Source organism: Fistularia commersonii, chromosome 14 (assembly GCF_037954325.1).
Source record: "Fistularia commersonii isolate RoL2024-O1a breed Wild chromosome 14, RoL_Fcom_v1.0, whole genome shotgun sequence".
Classification (NCBI taxonomy): domain Eukaryota; kingdom Metazoa; phylum Chordata; class Actinopteri; order Syngnathiformes; family Fistulariidae; genus Fistularia; species Fistularia commersonii.
The window spans coordinates 16,537,361-16,559,392 of record NC_141297.1 but is presented as its reverse complement, the minus strand read 5'-3'; the positions used below and the strand labels follow the sequence as shown (position 1 = coordinate 16,559,392).

Here is a 22,032-nt window from a genome sequence, read left to right as displayed (position 1 = left end):
ATTTGAATCAACTGAAATAGTTGGAAATGGGACACAGGAGATGGATCGTACAAATCTCCATAGTAAAGTTGGAATTTTAGCTGGCAAGATTGGTCTGGATACAGAAAATACAATACAAACCAAAAAGCCTAAGAAAAGATAAACAAAGGAATGATTCACATGAAAACTACATATGTTAAACCAAACGTAAATAATGTCCCTTATTATTTACTAAAGAAGTTATGTATATTTTGCTTATTAAGGGCAACCAGTCCAAGAAAACAGTCTGACGGCAAGCAGAATAGAATAGTAAGAAATCAAAAAGAAAAGAAATATGATGGCAACTTAAAAGTCAGTGCTGATCAGACATTGATTTCCCTCATTATTCTCAAACTCCAGTGTCGGGAGCTCTGATGTTGCTTGTTACTGAAGACATACTACAAATATTTAAAGGAAATGAAAAATCTAGAAGCATCAGGGGAATGAAATTTAAAACTAAATAGATATGTTATCACTGAAATGGTAATGTGATGGTAGGATAATACTTCCAGTAGTTGAACTATTATAAGTTAAAGGCAATAAATAAACTTACTCTACTATAAATGTGCCTGTAATGTGAATTTTCTCAACGAAAACGGTAGTCTAATTTTAATGAGTTCTTGTAGCTTCAGGAATCCATCAACCACAGAATTATGGGAACACTCATGAGTAGTATGATGCCTGGAAAAGGAATGTTGCACTACCACCTCATATCACCTCTGATACAACAAAGTGCTCCTCTCAAATACCAGTTCTTGTCATTTTTGCACGACTCCAGTTCCACTCTGTCATTTCATTTGCTAAGTAAGCTGCAGTGACACATCAAAATAATGGACTTGGTGCAAAATAACAGCCCTCTAATGGAGTCAGAATGAATTCCACATGTAGGGAACACCCTGGGCTGATCCTACAGAATACAGTTCAGTAATGGTGGCTTGTTTTAACTAATATATTTAACAATAGGCTCATCTATGGCCCCGTGACCTTTAGTTGTTTGTTTTTGTATTTATTTCAATTCTCGTGGGGCTATAAAACTGAATGAACAATTCAGAGTGACTCCATCATTTCTACACTCTTTTCTAGAGAATACAAGTGCCTTGAGGGCACAAGGGTTAGCATAGTAACCTAAAATCGCAAATACCCAACATCTATAATGATATGAAATAGAAATATATATAGCATAAAGGTAAAATAAAATAAAAATAAAATAAATAAAAAAAGTTAAAAATAAAGGGATATTGTAAATAGCTTCAAGCACAAAAATCTATCACTCCTGTGTCTAACCTGACAGCCATGCAACATTGATTAGTGCAGGAAGACTCCAGCAAAGGACACATCAGTGTGTTCTCCACTATGCCTCCTCAAGCGGGCCTCCTCTCTCTTTCTTGAACAGTGCATTTAAAGAGAGAAAATTCTACCTTTGAGTTTCTGGTTGAGTTGACCTTTCAAATGATATTTATCCAAATGCAAAAAAAACACAATGTAAGTGGTGTTGACATTCATGGAATTTAGTGGCATAAATGGAAACCACTGATTCAGAAAGATTTTATATCAATTTCTGTCCTTTATTACTTTTTAGAATTTATTTCATCTGGTATTTCTCCATATTGTTCTGCACCTTATTTATCATTATCCTTTGTGACAGTGTTTAATTTGACCTTTAGAACAAGTCGACATTTGGTTGAAAAAGACTTTCAAGGCCTTCAGTTAACAAGAAAGAACACATGGACAAATGGAGGTAATAAAAACTGTGATGATAAAAAGCATGTGTTTTCAGACGCAGTGTGTATGTTTGTGCAGTTGTGTCCCACACACTCAGGCCGATTGTCAGTAATAAAAAAATAAGTCAGGCACTTGAGTAGAGAGTCTTCCTCTCTAATGCTGCTCACAGGCACATTCATGTTGACTGACGAGTCCCACAGCAGCCGGTGCAAGAATCTACCCGTCACAACAATCAAAAAAGTCAGCAGCCTCTTTACCTAGCTTTATCCTGTACCCACGGCATAAACACACACACACACACACACACACACACACACACAGACACACACACACACACACGCAAAAGACAAAATATCACCAGTCAGAGAAAGCCCCTGTCACAAGCAGAGCAGGGATGGTGGCAGTGTTGGAAAGAAATTAAAATTTCACTCATTCTGTTTGGCACAAGACAACATTAAGCAGAAAAAGAACAGAGAAAGACTGACTTGGTTTGAATGAGGAAAAAAATGAGGCACTTTTCTACAACAATCAAAGGGGAGAGAGTGATTAACTGAATCTGACTGACAGTAAGAGTTGTTTGTCAGCATGTAAAGCAGATAGCAGTGCTACACAGCTCTGGAGTGGAGAAACTCTGAAAATAATATGCATTTCATCATGTTCTTGAGACATGCTTGGCTTTCATTTGTTCATGTTTAACACCCTAATCACCTTGTGCAAACAGTGTGTTTATATCCTGGCTCTGAGAAAAGTCAGTTTAGGGTAGAAACCTGTATCAACCCTGGAGCAAAGGTAGTTTGCTGTTAGAGGCAGGTTAAACAATACCTGGGTCTGAATGCGGTTCAGGCCTCTGAACCAGAGAATCTGTCCGCGGCGGAGCTCCCTCTCAGCACAGTCAATTTCCTCTTCGTCCTCCGCTAGCTCCTCTCCCTCCTCCTCTCCTGGCTCCAGACCGAGTCCCGCCTCCTTCAGACATGGCAGTCGCTCCGCTGGCACAGTGGCAATCACCTGGTGGTCAGATTTATTAATTTATTCCCCATTTATTACCTGTCTGAATAAAATGTAAAAATCCCCCCCGCCTCGGGCGAAGCTCGAGCACCCAACCCTTTCTGTGGTGAGCTTGATTTGACCCGGGGGGACTGAAGAGGGCTTACCTGCCCCCAGAGCAGCTCTCCAACGCCCACAAACAGACACCAGAGCCACTGCTCCATGTTGAGTGGAGCACAGCTGAAGGGCTTCCCTCCCCACTGCACGATCACAATCTGCAGCACAGAAACAGAGGCAGGGTGATGAGGGACAAACCAGTTTACTTCAGAATAGCAACCAGCTGCATTCGCCAACTGATGCAAATCGCAATCACACAGTTAACAGAAGGGCAAGAAATGACATAGCTAAACAAACATTTGAAAGTACTGTGTACCGATGCAGTATTTTAGGTGTTATTGCAGTTCCAGGACAGACACACCCTGAAGAGCTTCTGTGGCCTGGCTTTGTTTTGACCTTTAGGATAAAAAGGCAGGTGACTAATAACAAAGACCAGCTGCGTCATGTTGTTTCTGACTTGATCCCACTGTGTCACGTTAACTCTTAGATGTAAGTGATTCTGGATAAAACGGTCCACCGAATATTGGAATATTTAGACATTGAAAAACTCAAAAATTTGAACAATGTAACAGCACCATTTTATTGCAAATATCTATTTGCTGTCTTTTCACAATTCTGTAAATAAGATTATGTTAAGTTTACATAAAACCTATATTTTAGATTTTGGTTTAGAAAAACCAAGTTAATTGTATGAACGAAGGCTGCCCAGTTGTAGTGGGGGATGGATGGCTGTAGAAAGGCAGTAATGTAACTGCACACAGATGTATAAAGATACAATGAAAAGTGGCATCAAAAAGCATTTAGATTTGCAATTTGTTGTTAGGTGGAGACAAGCTTTGTCACTTTCCTGATACACAGCACCCCCCCCCCCCCCTTTCACACACATTCATACGATCATACACACTCGTATCTCGATCATCATCTGCCGGAGCCAATTTCAACATTTCCTCTGTGTGTCACTTCAATAACAGATATGGTGAAACACTTTAAACAGAAACATGATAATTTGCAGCAAGAACAAGGGCTATTTCATCCTGATACAAACAGTCATAAACCTGATGAAGAATATGCAAAAGTCTATCACATACAGTGACATTTTTCTTTAGAGAAAATAAATCTGTCCTTTCTTATGCCCTTCTCCCTCTAGCCCATCTCTATGAAGCTGCTATCTGTCATCTCTTGCTTTCAAAGTGTCTCTTTATTTGCTGTCACAGTCCAAATCACTGCACCTCCTTCCAGCTCTTTCTCCTCTTGTTTCTCCCCCAGAGAGTAAACCGGCACTGAGCTCTTCCCACTCCATCCCTCACTCTGTTTTTGTTTACTTGTCTTCTCTCTATTCTTGAAACACTCACTTCACTGCATCTCTGTCGCATTTGCTATGAGTGGAACAAGAAAAGAACCTCCCGTTGGTTAAATTAAGACTCAGACTGTCGGATGACAATATTGGCGCTATGTATTTATTACTGACTCCAACAAGTCTGGCTTTACAATCATCATTGCAGACAATGCTTTTTTCAAGTCTCCCCATTCAATGGCAAGTTGAAGATACCAAGATGCCAACATGAATTATATACCAAGAAATTGTTCAATCAAACACATTGATGCTGTTAAAATGTAAGAGGGAGAACTCAGTAAACAGGATTTTGTGTGATATTTTGAGAAATTAAAGTTAATAGGCAGCAAGGATCCGTACAGGCTGCTCCTTTGTCTCAGAATTGTTACAGCGTAATAAAATTCTGCCAGTAATTTCATTTCCTGACACTGTGAACTACTTCGTCTGTTCTCCAAGACCGTAAGCGCATCAAAGGTTCAGAGAACCAGAGATGCTCAATATCAGCTTATAAAGCCCATGTGGATGATTCAGTTCGCATTACATGATTAGTCCACGCAAAACAATATCAACATGCTGGGGCTCCAGTTATTTTCATGAGTATCTCAGTACCTGAAGGACTCAGTTTCCCAGAATCCTCCACAGAGGTGAGTACAGTTACAGGATCAGTGGGAAGCAGCTGGTGGACACTATTAACTGTTCTAGATGAAGACACCAAGAAACCTATAAAACAAGTTTCTGCGTGCAAGGGCAACACACTGATCCACACCTCAAAACGAAACAGGTCAAGGGGTCATTGCTAAACCGCTGCCTTCAAAGAAAGGAGAGAAGGTGTGGCTGTACTGACCTAACTCCCCCGCAACTAGATAAATACTCCCTCCTCCTCGGCTTATCGTGGACCGCAGTGCTGACTGGTTTACACTGCGGGCTACATGATTCACAGTATATAAAACATAACATGTCCTGCTGAAAGCCTTGACTTTACCTATCATTGCTGGTGGTATACCAGAACCAGAACAAACACACTCAAAATACACGCACATACACTGCCTTCACTGTCATCTTAAATAGTTCGTAGTTATTGAGCATTTTCTCTCAAAAATAAATGGTGAAATTCAAACATAAATGTTTCACTAGTGCTGTATAAGAGCAATTACTCTGTAAACCCCTTAACTAGAAGTGGACAAATTCTCTAGAGATTATGCTGTCAATGTCTTTGGAGTTCTGAATACAATTTTGTTACTTGAATGGTGAAATAAAAGCGATGCAGTCTAACCTTGTTGAAATCAGGGACTTGAGGTCTTAGTTCTCAAGATATATTGTTTGAAACACATCATGAAATATACTGCCTTATAGGGGAGAACACTGACTGACATGATGCCAATGTGGTTTGGGTTTAAAGCTCTGTAAGTTGGCAGTTATCAACTTGTCTTGACTGAGTTAAGTTCAAGTAAAACTTAATTTCATCTCATCACTAACTGAAAGCAAATCCAGTAAAACAAATCTATAAAACCCCACCTGCACTGCAAAAGTACCCAGTACAATGGTGCAGAAGATGGGGTTGGCGAAAATGCCATCGAACACGTTCCTCTCCCCGTGGATCTTGCGAGCGTTGATCTCATTGAAGAGCTGCATGAGGACGAAGGTGTTGAAGATGATGGTGTAATGCTCTGATGGCGGGGAATGAAGGGGAGCGTTGCGGCCACTGTCGATGTTGAACATGCGCTCCCCTGAAAACGTACAATAAAAGGAGGCATGAATGAAGTCAATGGCAATATTTATTTGTTTACATCTATCACACGTGGTAGCTTAGCAGTTCAAGCTGATCAGAACCAGAATTAGAGATTTTAAACTTTTGTTCAATTCATGAATCCCAGACATTTATCTGGCACAGTGATATTGAAAACTATCACAAAAAGAGAAAAATCTGTGATATTACACCTAGAATGTACATAAAACAAGTTTTAGCCGTTGAGCACATAAATTGGCAACAAAATCAGAGTCTAAAGGTCTAAAACTAAAATAAAACCGGGGGGGGGGGGTAAAAATCCACAGTCACAATCTAGCTTCAGTGGCGTGTGTGTATGTAAGCGTGACTGTGCACCAACCTATGAAAAGCAACGTGAAGATGATGACCAGTTGGTATACTCCGTGTCCAAGGATGTTCTTCATCATGGTAAGGGAAATGAGCGGGTTGTTGCGTCCATAGGGTTTCCGTAGCAACAGGGCCTCAGTGGGGGGCTCTGTGGCCAGAGCCAGGGACGCAAACGTGTCCATGATCAGATTCACCCACAGCATCTGCACTGCCTTCAGCGGAGAGTCCTGCACAATGACACATACGTTGTGCCTTGTATAACACAGTATGAAAAATCAAAGAATATTAGCCCTTGCAACAAGTCAGTAGTCTGTATCTATCGGTATTCGACAAGCTTGTCAGAGTGTGGATTAATGTCCTCTCCACTGGGAATAAAGTGAATGAATGACGGAGTCTGATTGTTGTTTCCCATGATTATTAAATCTGGTAAATCCTGTCCCACAGGAAATTTCAAAAGTAGTGAATGAAGCATCAGTGGGTAGATTTCAAATGTCTACTTAATAGGAAGTCTGTTATTTTCATGTAGATCAGAGAACCTTCTGGCCACCACGAAGAACCCGCAGATCCGTCATCTTTTTGGCTGTAAATGAATTATGAAGCTATAGTCTGGAAGCATGCGTCGTCCAGCAGTCTTACTGTCATAAGTTGTGTCCTGCAAATTTACAAATTCTCAGACAGCAGGTCATAATCTACTAATGGGAAAATGCTATTTAAAAAGCAATGTCTTAATCTGACTCTGGTCTTAATGAGTTTATAATGGATTATTACTGTCCAGCTAAATGGGCTGACTGACAATGTTTATTAACCAAGACAAAACTCAGAAAATGACACACTCAATGCATGCAAACAGCGTTTTCTGATGAGCTTCACCAGAAATATTTATAATTATAAACAATCATCAAATGATGTTAAAACTCAATTGTGATTGCAATCACATCATTAAAGTGGCTTGTAGACCAGTTATGACAGTGCAGCATCATTTTGGAAATGTCAGACCGTGTACTGCCCCAAACCGCCTTAATTCCTTTTCATTCATAGATTACAGAATTACGTTGCAATTACAAGCTGGGGCTAGTACCTTACTCTGTCAAGTGTAAACATAAGTATCTACAGAATATTTCAATGACTCTTTTAAATATCTTTAATGCAGTATCTTTGTATATTGATTTTACATGATAGTTTGATCATTCAATTCTTGTAAGTATATCAAATGCTCACAGTGGCTCTTTGCACAGTGTGGCGTTTTTTTTATTTTAATACTGTCGTGTGACCCCCAGTATCCACCATGACAGTGTGACTACTTATGATGGCTAGAAGCCTTTTTCATCCCAAATCAGAACATCATGTAGTCAGCCAACAGGAATAACCCATGTCACTTCCTGTCAACTGTCATCACTCCCAGCAATGCCAGTACATTGTCAGTACATCCATGAAAAGCAATTCAGCTGAGCTTCGGCAACTTCTGAAGATGCTGAGTCTTTTCTGAAGAGAAGACAGCGTGTGCGTTTGTGTATGCCCACCTGAGTGATGCAGGCTCCAGTGAAGGCCACAATGACTGCCACCACATTGACTGTGAGCTGGAACTGCAGGAACTTCGAGATGCTGTCATAGACGTTCCGTCCCCACATCACAGCCTTAACAATACTGCTGAAGTTGTCATCAGTCAAGATAATGTCTGAAGCCTCTTTAGCCACGTCTGTCCCCGCGATACCCTGGAGGATGGGGGTTGTGGTGGGCAGACTGTAAGGTAACTGCTCAATTTGACTACATCTCTTTGGCTAAATAGTGAAAAGATCTGGTGTCGAGCTGGTATCTACAAATCGAAACCAACACTCAATACATTTTAAAACCCTAGAACACTAACGTTAAAATAAGTAACACCATCACTAACGTCGGGTACATTTTACCCAATACAATATCCTGGATAAAATACAGTTTTCATCAATTTATAGATGGGCCGATGGGAGGAGGGAAACAAACATGCAATTAATAACATCAGTGAGCAGCCTGAAGCTACCCAAGGACCCATAAAACTCAGAGAAGAATTGACAAGGATTGTGTGGGTGAAAATCACCCGACGTTAGTGTTCTAGGGTTAAATAACTGACAAACAGACATACAGATTCAGAAAATTACAAAGTGATACGATATTGACTGTATAGTGTTCTGGATATGCAGCTGATGCTACATTACAAACTTAAGTTCAGTCTGTTCTGGACTGAAGTTTGTTAAGTCCAGAACAGACTTAACAAACTGTTATTTTGCTTCTTTTCCTTATCTGCAAAGGTTTTTGTTGTCTACCAGAAAGTACATATTTTTGGCAGGTAACTTATCAAATTCATTATTATACCTTTATCAATTACAGCCTTAATTATACAGTACTTGACTATATCAACACCATGGCTACAGCACTTTCAAATATGCCCCATATATATATATTTTTTTTAAACTACATTCAGCGCAAGAAATTCAAGGAGGTGTGATGAGTAGAGGTGTGGTAACACACCAAACTAATACTGTAGCATGAGATCGTCATTAATAAAACAATCTAATAAATTTAATATTATATTTTTATTTGAGGAATTCGTCATTAATAAAATATTCCAGCCCGTTATGTAAATTAGTAAAATCACAGTGACAGGTGTCAGCTCATGTACAGGAAAGAAATCGCTCATAAACAAAGAATGTATGTATAAGAGGATAAAAAGTTGAATTCCAACAACACAAGAGGGTCAAAGGTCAACCTTGTACACGAGGCATATCATAAGAAAATAAAATGTGTGTTCAGGTCTTAATTCCCCTGGTCTATGGATTTGTTAACATTCACGAGTGATCTATCAATGATCGTGATCAGTTCATGATCGATCTAATCTGATCTGATCTGATCTGATCTCTCTCTCTCTCTCTCTCTCTCTCTCTCGCTCTCTCTCGCTCTCTCTCTCTGACACACACACACACCGACACACCAACACACATGCACAGACACACACACACACACACACACAAACAAACACACACACACACACACATTTTGGGCAGTAAAAAAATACATCTATGACCATCTAATGAATTTTCTTGCACTGATGTTTTTCATACTTTTAATGAACGATGCAGATTTATAGTTCTGCACAACTACACTGTAATTCTACACAACTACAATATAATGTGCTGCTTACTACTTTGAACTGTTTCTGATGGTGTGTCTATTAATTTTAGTGCGGGAGATAAATTCCATTTTATGTTCATTTAATGAGCAATTAAGTCTGAGTCTGAAACCAGTGATGGAGTTTGATGTTCGTCTGAATTGGGACATTACTTAAACAGGTAAAGTTTAAAACATCAAATAAATAGTGATATTGAATGATATGTTTTACCATGGCAAAGCCAACATCTGCCTTCTTTAAAGCTGGTCCGTCATTGGTTCCATCCCCTGTTACTGCAACAACCTGCCTCTGTTCTATGACGTTACTGTCAATGATGCCTGGGCACACACAGGAAGGACAAAGACACAACATTTCAAATTATTTGAACAAGTGGAACTTTAATACACAAGGAGCTGCAATTCGTGATAAATCATTCATACTTGTATTGGACCCTTTGCAGCAATGTAAAATGTAACACAAAGAGCTTAATACAATAAAGGCAAGTAGTCAATTTATCTGTCTATCTACAATCTATCTATCTATCTATCTAGATATATATGTGTGTGTGTGTGTGTGTGTGTGTGTGTGTGTGTGTGTGTGTGTGTGTGTGTGTGCGTGTACATATACATACACCTATGTATATATGTATGTATATATTTATATACTCACCTTTGACCAGTGTGTGTTTGTCGGTGGGTGAGGACCGAGCCAAAACGCGTAGTTTGGGCCAAATCTTGTCAATACGTTCCTGTTCAATCTGCATCGAGACAAAAAAGGGGAGTATGAAATTAGATATCCAGGGTTTTTCTTGCAGCTTAAAATGTATTGTAATGATGAATGGTCTACACTTATATAGTGATTTCATCACATTTTTAGAAATCTGTAATAGACATGTATACATAGAGTGATATCATGGATACACGAACGCATCCAAAAAAATGTGTTACTTATACTTTGTGTTTTTGGATCTTTGTGTTATGTTCTGCGTTCTTGATCAAATGACGCTGGATTTGTACTTCCAGTGTATTGACACTCATGAGAAAACGTCAGCTGGAATACATGAGACTCACCTCGCCCTTCTCGTTCCTGATTCGTCGGTTGAAGTCTTTGCCCTCCAGACAGATGAAGTCGTCACCAGGGTGGATGATGCCGCACTTGGCAGCGATGGCTCTGGCTGTGTTGATGTTGTCGCCTGTCACCATCCGCACAGTGATTCCAGCACGCTGACACTTCCTGATGGCCTCAGGCACCTGGACGACGTTTAATTGCATGCAAACTCACCTTTAAACAGTGATTCATCTGATACATGAGGGAATGCAAGCCTCTGCACACCAAGTCACATACTCTTAAGTTTTCTATTTGTGTTTTCTAATTTTCTGTTACAATCTCACTCAAGTGAGACTGTTCAAGGTCTAAATGGTAGGAAAAATGTACAGAATATCAGCAAGTCAAGGGAAAGCACTCTTCATAACTCCAATGACACATATTTACTCTATCTCTGTTGCAAACCGATCTATCTGGTGGTTGATCAGTTGTACCTCAGGCCGCACAGGATCCTCGATCCCAACGACAGTAATGCAGGTCAGCTCCGTCACAATTTCTGCCTCATTGTCCCACTCTGGCTCCGGGTTGCATGGCAAGTCACGATATGCGATGCAGATGGTTCTCAACCCCTCGCACGCCATCGGCTCAATCACCTGGTGATCAGTTGTCACAGCTGGTATCAACACAAAGTTCTGAAAATGGTGGACCTACCTTATTTGTACAAATCTCTCTCTCTACAAAAATATATTCTGATTTTGTCAGCTAATTTATTCAGTTTGGATAACTGTGAGTAATATGGCGATAATTACAATCAAAAATCTACAATTCACCTAGAACTAAGCAACAAAATTCAAGAAAATTCACCCAATAGGAAAGTACTCAAGAAAATGATTGATGACTTTAGTCATTATTATGTTTATCAAAAAAATCTAAACAACACTTTAAATACTTCCCAATAAAAATTTCAGATGGATACATTTAAAATAATCATCGCATATTTTTTTTTCAAAGTCTAAAATACAGCATGGTTTTACGATGAAGCTTGGAAAAAATTCATAAAATAATTTAAAAAATATCTGATGTACTTGGAGCAAAAATACCTAAGTTAGAAATGACCTAAAGCCTGTAAGAAATTATCTGAAAACACACACTATCATCTGAACACTAGAAAAAATTATCTAAATACCACAAAGCAATGATCAAAAAAACAATAACAATATACAAATGCCCCTGAAAAGCATTTCAAACCAACATATTGATCAGCTAAAAGTTGCTTGCGAGAAAGTTTTCCACACCCAAGTGATATTAATTTTTTTCCACATGGCCCAGACCTCATTCATTTCAAAGTTAATGTGTGGTGACCTTTGATGATTTGTTGTGGGGTTCCTGTGTAAATGAGCTGCGGGGAAATGACACACAGTGTGATGTGAAGCTGAAGTGGCAGGATGCTGCCAGGATGCAAACACAGTAACTGAACTAGAATCGAGTTGTGTAACGAGACACGGCACAAGCTTTGTGAACCACTGAAACAGCCGTCGGTTAGGCCCCACCCAATGATGTGGGCTCGGGAAAGATTCCCTCTGGATTTTCTGGGAGATGTTTGGTGTGTATCGAGTCTGAAGATGCTGCAATGGTGCTCTTATCTGTGTTTCATGTCACCAAAGGTGCAGGTTTTAACACATTAAATGCACAAGATTGGCCAGCACTACTGTGAAACTCTATTACAAAGACAATACCTTTAAACCAGCTCAAATCAACAATAAATTACTGGCCTCCAAAGCATGAAACATTACTAAAAAACAAGTGTAACATTGCGACAAATGACTTGAAGTCAATCAAAAACGGCCATAAGACTATAATTCAGCTAATAATGATTTGAAATCCAGAAAAATCACTTTTCATCATTGTGTTACATTAAATCTAGCAAACACTGAGGCCTCTACATATTCTGTAAGAAGTGAGAATTTTTTTCTTGCTCCCAGGGTTAACGGTACAACACAAGTTCTTTCTGGCCAGGACATTTCATACTTTGAGAAAGTATTAATCGGCCCCGCCCACACACCAAACATGCTACCAATATTAGAATCTGACAGAAAAAACAGCAATGCAGTGACAGCACGATGACAATGGCAGAGAGTGAAACAGTCATGCTGGTGGTTTTTCACAGTGTTTCGTAGTTAGTTTAATGAGATTTGTTTACAGTAATGCTCTCCTTAAACCTGAAGGAACCTAATGGTAAGAAGAAAAGCTCACATTCAGGTGTAATCTTCTTCTAAAGGCAGAATGGGCATCTAACACTCAGTGTCAGAAAAAAGGCATTGTGCTTTGGTTAAAAATCATCAGACCACACAAATCATATCAAGTCTTAAAAACACGTATCCTCAGTTTTATAGCTGCTGCTTCTCTCTCAGTTTGCTCTTATTCTATGGGGACAGGTCATACATGGATTCCTGCAGTTTGGCCACAAGGGAAATTCACATCTCTATTTCTGAATGAATTATAGGTAAGATTCTACTCAAGGTCTCGTCCTGGTAAGAGGGAGTTTGTCCTTGCTGGAAGAGTGTTGTTTTGTTATAAATCTGATCTTGACCCGCTTATTAGTTGGGGCTATATACATAAATGAATTTGAACCGAACTTAATATCTAGCTTAACAAAGGAAAATATTCTCATGTTGAAAGAACAGAAGGTTCATTTTAGGAAATTTTAATTTGGCAGCTGAAAGGTTGAAAATGTTTGGCCTAATTTAGTTAGTGTCTCTCACCTGCTTGACCATTTCATCTCGATCACGAGGGCGGAAGCTGCGAGGCTCTGAACTGGCATCGAGGATGTAGGAACATCTGCGGAGCAGGATGGAAGAGAGTCATATAAAAAAGTCCCTGAAAGTTCTAGCATATCTCCTAAAGTTAAAGCTTGGTAATATAGAGAAATATTTTCATGCTCCTTAACTACTTGATATGTCAGAGCACTATATTTCCAATCTATTCAAAGAGGTTCCAATTTTTTCCTGATTCAGGAACATGTATTCTATTATATCAGTCACCAATTTTTTCCAAGATATCTATAGAAAGTGACTTGTATCTGGTTATAAAATCATGCGTTAGTTTTCAATATTCAAACAAAAATCCCAAATATCGCATCACAGTGCAATGACAGACCACCACATCTTTGTAGTTGAATGGATAGATAGATAGATAGATAGATAGATAGATAGATAGATAGATAGATAGATAGATAGATAGATAGATAGATAGATAGATAGATAGATAGATAGATAGATAGATAGATAGATAGATAGATAGATAGATAGATAGATAGATAGATAGATAGATAGATAGATAGATAGATAGATAGATAGACAGATCCTGACCAACACTTACTTTTTCAACATGATCTCAGACGCTCCTTTGCTGTAGAGGCGAAAGGAGCCATCAGGCAGTTTGATCACTGTGCTCATGGATTTACGCACTGAGTTAAATGTGTAGACCTGAGAGGAAATGAAGAGAGTTATTTAGAAAGATGCACCACCGAGAGGACACCTTTACTGGGTAACAACAATAAATATTATCTTTTATCTGTCATCGCTAAAGGTAAAACACCAGGACGACACAGCGAAATTGATAACTACAGATGTGCAGTTTCTTGTTTATTACACGCATGAACAGACTGGTAGGTTTGACTAAAACCATATTTTATCCTTTCTTATTTGTTGGCTTGTATGCTCACTTCATAAAAAATTGTGACGTGCTGCTTTTATTCCCGTGTTTTCCGGACTATTGACTGCACCTGAATATAAGCCCCATCAGCTTAAAGTAACTAAATGAATATATGCGTACATACATAGCCCGCACGTGTCTATACGCTCCAGGTGTCCACATTGTAACATGACATATTTACACAGAAGCATTTCTTTAACTTTTAATTAAATACATACTGGTAACATCCATAAAATATGTACTGGAAATGTTTTTTTCCGAACAGTGCCTTTAACACGGCTGCTGAAAAAGATTAACAATAAATGACAGAAGGAAAGTCCATCAATCCATCCATTTTCTATCCCCGCTTTGTCCTACTCCAGCTGATCGCTATCTTCATCTTCCTCCCATGCACTAAAATTATTAAAGTGGTCTTCTTCAGTGTCAGAATTGAACAGACTCAGAATTTCACGGTAATTTCATTGGTCTGGTGTGACGAGGCTAAATGTTTTGGCGGCATGTAGCCCCAAAAATCCATAAATTAGCCGTATCATTGTTTAAGCCTTGGTCTTCAAAGCATGTGAAAAAAGTAGTGAATTTTAGTCTGGAAGTTAGGGTATTTTGCACCAAATGCTGGAAAACAGGTCACTTTTAACTGGAAAGCTTTGAGCATTATTGAGTTTGGATGCAGAGAAACTTGTTCGGCTTTCTAAATGTTAGAATATTCCTTTAGGGTGTCAAATACAGAATAAAATGAAATCCTTTTTTGAAAAATTTCTTCATGCATTCTGTATAACTGCACTTAAAATGAGAAGTTACTTTATCAGCTAATTTTCAACTCATCAAACCAGGGATAAAAATCTGTGCCTTTATGTAATGTCTTTAGGATTTTTAGGAAATAACATAAATATTTTTTAAGGTAGTTCAGGAGACAGCTTTAACAACTGGAGGCTCCAGTAATCCATCCATCCATCTTCTACCGCTTATCCTGCCCCTACACCCTGGACTGGTCGCTAGTCAATCAATCACAGGGCCACATACAATGGCGGACAACATTCACTCACTATGTCATTCTAGGCAGTTTCCCAATTAATCAATTAGGAAACCACTTAATTGGGAAATAAATTTATCTGCCGCATGTTTTTGGACTGTAGGTGGAGACCGCAGAACCCAGAGGAATCTTACACAGACACTGGGAGAACATGCAAACTCCACACAGAAAGGTCCCCCTGTCGGAAACAGGGTCCTTTATGCTGTGAAGCTGAAGCGCTAACAACTGCACCACTGTGCTGCCCAGCTCCAGTAATATATTTAGCATTTAGATGCTACCAGCAAAATTGGGAAAAATACCCTCAAATGAGTGAGTGAGTGAATGGTTGGCTTTCTGTCTGTAAGTGGCCCTGCGATTGAGTGACAACCAGTCCAGGGTGTACCCCGCCTCACGCCAGATGAGAGTGGGGATCGGCTCCAGCATCCCCCTTGACCCTGAGGGTAGGATAAGAGGCAGCAAATGGATGGATGGATGCTACCAGCTGACAATAAGCTTGTATATTAAGTAACAGCTTGGAATGAGACATTTGCAGAGTTTAATCCATGACCAGAGCTTTTGAGATAAAATCAAAAATGAGGTAAAATTTGAAGTTTTCCTCAGAGAAACGCACGCTTCACATTTTCTGTATAGTTACATTTGCTGGTTGTCATGAACAAACACCTACTCATCAACAAGAAAGTATAGATGAGTTTATCTGGATTCAGCCAATCATAGCATTAGCTCATGATTACATCAGTGATTACTACCTGTGAGCAACAGTATCTAACTACATGTCTAGAGCAGTAAGAGACCATCAAAAAGGCAAAGATATCTAAATGGTATTTTTACACAAGTTTTTGAGACACACATGGACAGAACACATATCAATACTTATCCGAAAGGACTGATGTCGTTTGTATTTATGTCCAAAAATATTTAGTCAGTGTCACTTATTCAATGGAATTACAAATTAGAGTGGTTGATACTAGCTCTAATTTTCCTTTAACTCCGAAATACTCTTCTCACCAGGTTCAGTGATGGATGAATATCGGAGTGCTATTTAACAGCTTAGCACTCACTTGCCAACTCATCAGAAAACCACGTTCCCCTGCACTACAACCTGCCAGAATATGTATGGAATATATACGTGACTTAAACCATTGTTGTGAGACTATTACGTTTGATACATGCACAGATTTGAAGTTTACATTTTGATCCTTTCTCAGAATACTGAGATGACCGATCTTGTCCAATCACAACTCATCCCCAGCCTCTCTCTGTTATTTCAACTGACAAATAGTTATTTTACATTATTTTGGGCTGCAAAACAAGACAAAGTAAAATTCCTTGTGCTGGTTTTCTTATCAGCATTCATGTTTAGCATTCCATTCACCAGTTACAAGAAAAACTGTGACACAAAGTCAAGTCTACAAAGATCCATAACCGTTTGAAATAAGACACATGTTTCTGTTGGTGATTTTTAGGTGATTTTGGCTTTAACTGCAGAAAACCTGCTCACCTTGTAGAGTCTCTCCTCAGGGATCTGCTCTCTGACAGGGGCGTAGTCCTGCTGCAGGTCCAGCACAAACCCCAGGAGGCCACATTCCGTCTTGTTGCCCACCTGCTTCGCCAGACCCCCCTCCACATCCGGTGGCTGAAGGACAGCTCAGTCAAAGCAGGGACGGATAGGTTGAAATATAAGCAGAAGACAAGATTGAAAAGGTGAGTTTACGGCCCCTGAATTATTAATAATACACATCCGCCAAGGGAAAGATGAAGGCAGAAAAAGAGAGGAGCGAGTGTGACTCACCAGGATTTTGGAGGTGTAGGCACTGTTGATCGCGATTGCATTGACTAACAGATTCAGCGTCCGGGGGCTGATTTGTCCAGGGTCCGGGATCACACGGTGGTGAACATCACCTGGGCAAAAATGAGTTTGTCTTCAATAAAATTAAACCAATCACAAAATGATAATTTCATCAAACATAAACAACTCATAATACTAATGGCTTTTACGACAGTTGGTATTTCTTTTTTAACAATGCTTCAGGTTCCTATTGGGTGGTTCTCTTGTTTTTCTAAATGAAATTTTTCAAGCATTTCCATTGACACTCAGCCATTTTTCTTGACATTCTATGTCAATTCTATTTTTGTTTGTCTATTATAAGATTATTTTTTTGTAATTTCCAGGTGGATAGGATATTTTTTGCCAATGTTTAAATGTGGGGCTTTTTTCTCCCATTTTCTGTATTTTAGAAGTAAATTTAACTGAATAAAAGCGATTTATCCTCATGCTCAAATAATCTCTCACTTCTTTCCAGGTCAACTTCTCCAATTTCAGTTCATTTCTTTCATTCTAAGTATCAAAAATACAGATTTCACTCATTTCCCTCTCATCTTCCATTTGTTGTTTTTGACTATAATATAGATCAGCCATTTCTGCCATTTTTGGATTCTCAAGCCACTTAAGAGTACTGAATATATTCATGTATGCTGACTGACCAACATAAGCCTGAACCACAGTCATGCGATTGGTGGTGAGAGTCCCTGTCTTGTCGGAACAGATGGCCGTAGCGTTTCCCATTGTCTCACAAGCATCCAGGTGACGCACAAGGTTGTTGTCCTTCATCATTTTCTACAATCGCAAATGAAATTGGATAGATCAGATAGGAAGAATAACATAGACATAAAATCACATTTACAAACGAGGCATGACAGAATCTTAAAATGGTGTAAAAATAGAGGCAACACTCTGTGCTTGAAAAAATATCAACCGTTTATCAGAAATTTGATTACCTCGAATATTGACACATAATATAATTAAATGTATTGTTTGATTAACAGCATTTTTTTCAAGATATCGAACGATTGTCATGCAGCAAAGATACGTCTTGGTCCTATGTAAAACCAATCACTTTAAGAAGCTAATGTTTTGTTTTGTTTTTCTCAGTAAATAAAAAAACAGAAATGACCAAAGATATTGCTAACTGTTTTTTACTGTTATGAGCTACTTGTTAGCAAGCAGCTTGCTCTTAGAACAAAGCCAATTTTAAAGGGTTTGTACAACAGGAACAGAAAAATCATTCTCTGAAACAGGTTTTTGCTCCGTGTTTTGAAAGTAGTTATGTCACACAGCAAAAACGTGTTTCAGTTGCTCGGTCGTGACAGTTTTGGACTCAAGTGAGGCTTTAGCCATCTTTTGATGCTAGCGGCCAGAGACCTCCATGTACTCCATGAGAAGCAAGAACGTTGTTCTCGCTTCCAGGGCTGCCAGGACAGAATGACACCATTCTTCTCGTCACACCATCCAAACAGAACTTTTCTTTCATGGGGTATCTGAGAACCGTAGCCCATAGCCTGGTTGGTCAGAAATTTGAAGTGGGCATGGTTAATGCAGAATAGCAGAAGTGCCGCCTTTGCCAACATTTGAGGATAAAGTATGCAAATCTATGTAACACATCTAGTAAGGGAGAAAAAGGCACACAGATGGCTAGTAATTCATGAAGGAGGTAGCCTGGACATTGTGCACAGAGGTGAACGTCTGTCAAAAAAAAAGATGGAAATACCTTTGTAACACATTCGCAATGGCCAAATCACGTATGGAGAAAATCAATCCCAGCACTTTACACCTCATTGCAGTGGCTCTTTTCTCACATTAAAACACTGTGAAACGACCGCCGATATGCTTAGTATAAAATGTCATGGCCAGAAATAACTTTGTTGTTGTTCATGCCTTCTTGAGAAAACAAACAAATTTCTCACTTCTTATGGAGTATCTCGAGGCATTGAACAGTTATCTAGCATACTTTGTAAGCGGGATAGCAAGACGGTACGAGCTATTTCAGCTGTTGATAATGTGATCAAAATATGAACCACAGTATTTAATTTCAAAAGTAGACCAACATTTCATGAGTCTGTATAAATTCTGTGCAAATAACTATGTCTAAAAGTAACCCGTCTCACTTTTCAGTTTAATTCATACTCTAACAAGTGTCTTGGGGTCAACATGGAACCTAAGTACATGGATTCCATTTTTTTAGCACAATAAGTACACCACATGTACTAGTACAACAAAGTCCACAAACTTTAGACAATCTCATATGAAAAGTGACGCAAACCCAAAGATTCTTTACAGATTTCAATATTGCTACAGGACCATTTTCACAACATTCATGTAAAAGGATGGTATAAATGTTTCTAGTCAATATCACTGATTGCTTTGAAATGCTGAAAAACTCTCCAAAATCCTGTTTTAATTTTTTTTTAAACATTTGTTTAAACGATACGGACTAGGAGCTAAAGTCTGTATAATTCATTATATTGAAGTAATATTTTTTGTCTATTAAAATATTCATAGTTCAAGTATGTATCAAATATTTGAAATTCAGATGGAATAATATCAAGTAAAGTCCCAAAGGTGAACCATGTTTGAAGTTGGTTTTAAGACGGGTGCAACATTTTATTTAGAAATTATTTCCTTACATTTACATGATGAAATAAATTGGATGGATGGATTTCTGTAGATTATAGCTACTAACACCCCTGCTGAAATATCTGATGGATAAAAAAAAATACATACCGGTACTTGAAAATACTTGTGGTGGTATAGTCAAGCATGCAATCTACATTGCTAACTTTTGCATCCTTGTCATAACAAATGCTTCTTTATTCACTACACACATCACACATACACACACACATCACACATACACACACACACAAACACATTCCTTTTTATTGATACAAAGTTAATAAAAAACATTGTATTAAGCAATTAACAAACTTTGAGCCTTTGTAAGTGCCAAGCTCCAAAAGTTTAAAAAAAAATGCCTTTATGCCTTTAAGAGCTTTATTCATTCATAAATAATCATTTTTGTATTTTGGAATGACAAATGACGGAGATGAAATGAACAACTAATATTCTCAGAGTAATTCAGTAAATAATGATTTTAATGTCTACCTTGACTGAGTAAGCCAGAGAGATGGTGACAGCAAGCGGCAAACCCTCCGGAACAGCCACCACCAACACAGTCACTCCAATGATGAAGAACTTTACAAAGTACTGGATGTAGACTGGAGTACACTCTGTCACCCACATGTGACCTGAAAAGAACACCAAGCTTTTTGTGAGGCCAGGCACATTGCTATGTAGGAGTGAAACAACTGGGAGAGACTGCAAAACACAGACCTTCAACAACAAATGTGTCAATGACAAAGTACAGCACCAGAATGATGACGGTGATGGCCGACATCACCAAACCTGCAGGAAGAAAGAAAATTATCCTCAGTCAGACAGTTAACTTTCCCTGTATGTTCTGTTTATCTTGGGTCTTTAGTTAGACGATCACCATGACTAAGTCATTGACTATGAAAGATTGAAGACCATCTTAATGGGATGTTGTGTATTTTCTTAATACTGAAAACAAAAAAAATCTAAAAATGAGAAATTACCCCAACTTATTGCTAAATTACAGGGGTGCAGCAGATACAGCAGATAATAAAAGAAACATTTCAAAAATTAGGTTAGTTATATATTTGCAAACACTGATCAGTCATATGGTCTCCGATCCCCTTCATATTAATTCAATTCTGCCTTTATGTGAACGCTGCAGTTATCTCAAGAATAGTGGTGATGGCAGAATCGACTGCACATGTTCCAGAAACTCCAGATTTTACCTGCTTTGCCAATTTGAACAGCCAGTTTGGTGAGTTTGCCCTGTAATACACTCTTCTCCTTCTTGGGTACATTGGTCTTCTTCTTCTCTCGCTCCTCCACCTCCCCGCCTTCTGCACTCTTCAAGGGCTGCATTTCCATGGCAACGCCCCCGTCCTGTTTCTTGGCTGAAATGCACAAATTGGACTTAGTTTACATCCATGAGATTCTTCTTTTGGCAAAAACTGAACTTGCTTGACTTGAGCTGGCATTGAATAACAGTTTTTGAGGAACAAAATGTCACGCTGAGGCTGACCTTCTCTTTGAGGTAGAAAATGTAATTGTCACCCTAAATGTATTTTTCGAAAAGGTCAGCTGTTTAGTGTTGTCACATCTCCTGTATTTAATTTCATTTTGCGAATTTTACCAAATTTAATGCGTCTCATTATGGCACTGAAATGATTGGTTCTGTGTATCAGACAAGTGATTGCCAAACCCTAAGCAGATTTGTAATGTATTTTGCCAACAAACATATCACAAATCAAGTAAATGTAAATATTCAAACAGGTAAGTATTGACATTTACATAGGTATTTATTTGTGATGTGAATTCTTCTTATTTGTTTATATATGTTAACATACTCAAAGTGAAGTAATGAGTGTGTGAGACAGAAATTCTGACATGAAGGTGAAATCATCTTATAGCACACCCAAAACAAGTACCATACACACATATAGTGAACTTGTACCTTTGTTCTGGTTGTTTTCTATGGCACCATCAGGCTGTTTTCCTGATAACAAGAAGAGACACAAAAGGAGAAGGGGAAATCAACAGACAGTTATGAAAAAGTACTTTCCATGTTTACTCATGTGGTGCATTTCGCCCAAAAATACCCCAAACCTTTAGTTCCAGGGTTTCTCCTCGAGGAACTAATAGGTTTCTGTGGTTCATAGCATCCTGTGTATCCACTCAGGGCAAACATTTGGTTAAAATCAGTCCTATGATGAATGTTAATGCAACATGAGTGACTGCATGACAGATCCAGCCCACTAGAGAGTGGAGGTGGCACTGTTCAAACAAGTCATTTGAAAACCCAAGAACAAAAATGGCCTTCTGTATGCAGACTTCTAAACTTATCCTGAAATGAAATTAAAGTATCCAGATAATAGGTGAATGTATGATGCATGTATCTACTTTTGAACAA

The 22,032-nt window shown here is 38.7% G+C and overlaps 1 protein-coding gene across 5 annotated transcripts in view; it reads right to left on the bottom strand.

Moving 5' to 3' along the window:
• The window catches only part of atp2b3b (ATPase plasma membrane Ca2+ transporting 3b), a 63,543-nt gene that overhangs the window by 16,331 nt on the left and 25,180 nt on the right, over nt 1-22,032 (bottom strand). For all 5 annotated transcript variants that reach the window (XM_086160007.1, XM_086160008.1, XM_086160005.1 and 2 more), the window contains 18 exons: nt 21,577-21,618; nt 20,852-21,016; nt 20,364-20,435; nt 20,136-20,278; nt 17,678-17,810; nt 16,986-17,095; nt 16,695-16,829; nt 13,831-13,937; nt 13,215-13,290; nt 10,947-11,105; nt 10,479-10,658; nt 10,078-10,165; nt 9,640-9,746; nt 7,787-7,978; nt 6,280-6,493; nt 5,690-5,901; nt 2,892-2,999; nt 2,563-2,745 (listed from right to left, as the gene is read on the bottom strand). In XM_086160007.1, the coding sequence (XP_086016133.1) occupies nt 2,563-2,745; nt 2,892-2,999; nt 5,690-5,901; nt 6,280-6,493; nt 7,787-7,978; nt 9,640-9,746; nt 10,078-10,165; nt 10,479-10,658; nt 10,947-11,105; nt 13,215-13,290; nt 13,831-13,937; nt 16,695-16,829; nt 16,986-17,095; nt 17,678-17,810; nt 20,136-20,278; nt 20,364-20,435; nt 20,852-21,016; nt 21,577-21,618 (2,426 nt within the window). The remainder of the gene's footprint in view (nt 1-2,562; nt 2,746-2,891; nt 3,000-5,689; nt 5,902-6,279; nt 6,494-7,786; nt 7,979-9,639; nt 9,747-10,077; nt 10,166-10,478; nt 10,659-10,946; nt 11,106-13,214; nt 13,291-13,830; nt 13,938-16,694; nt 16,830-16,985; nt 17,096-17,677; nt 17,811-20,135; nt 20,279-20,363; nt 20,436-20,851; nt 21,017-21,576; nt 21,619-22,032) is intronic.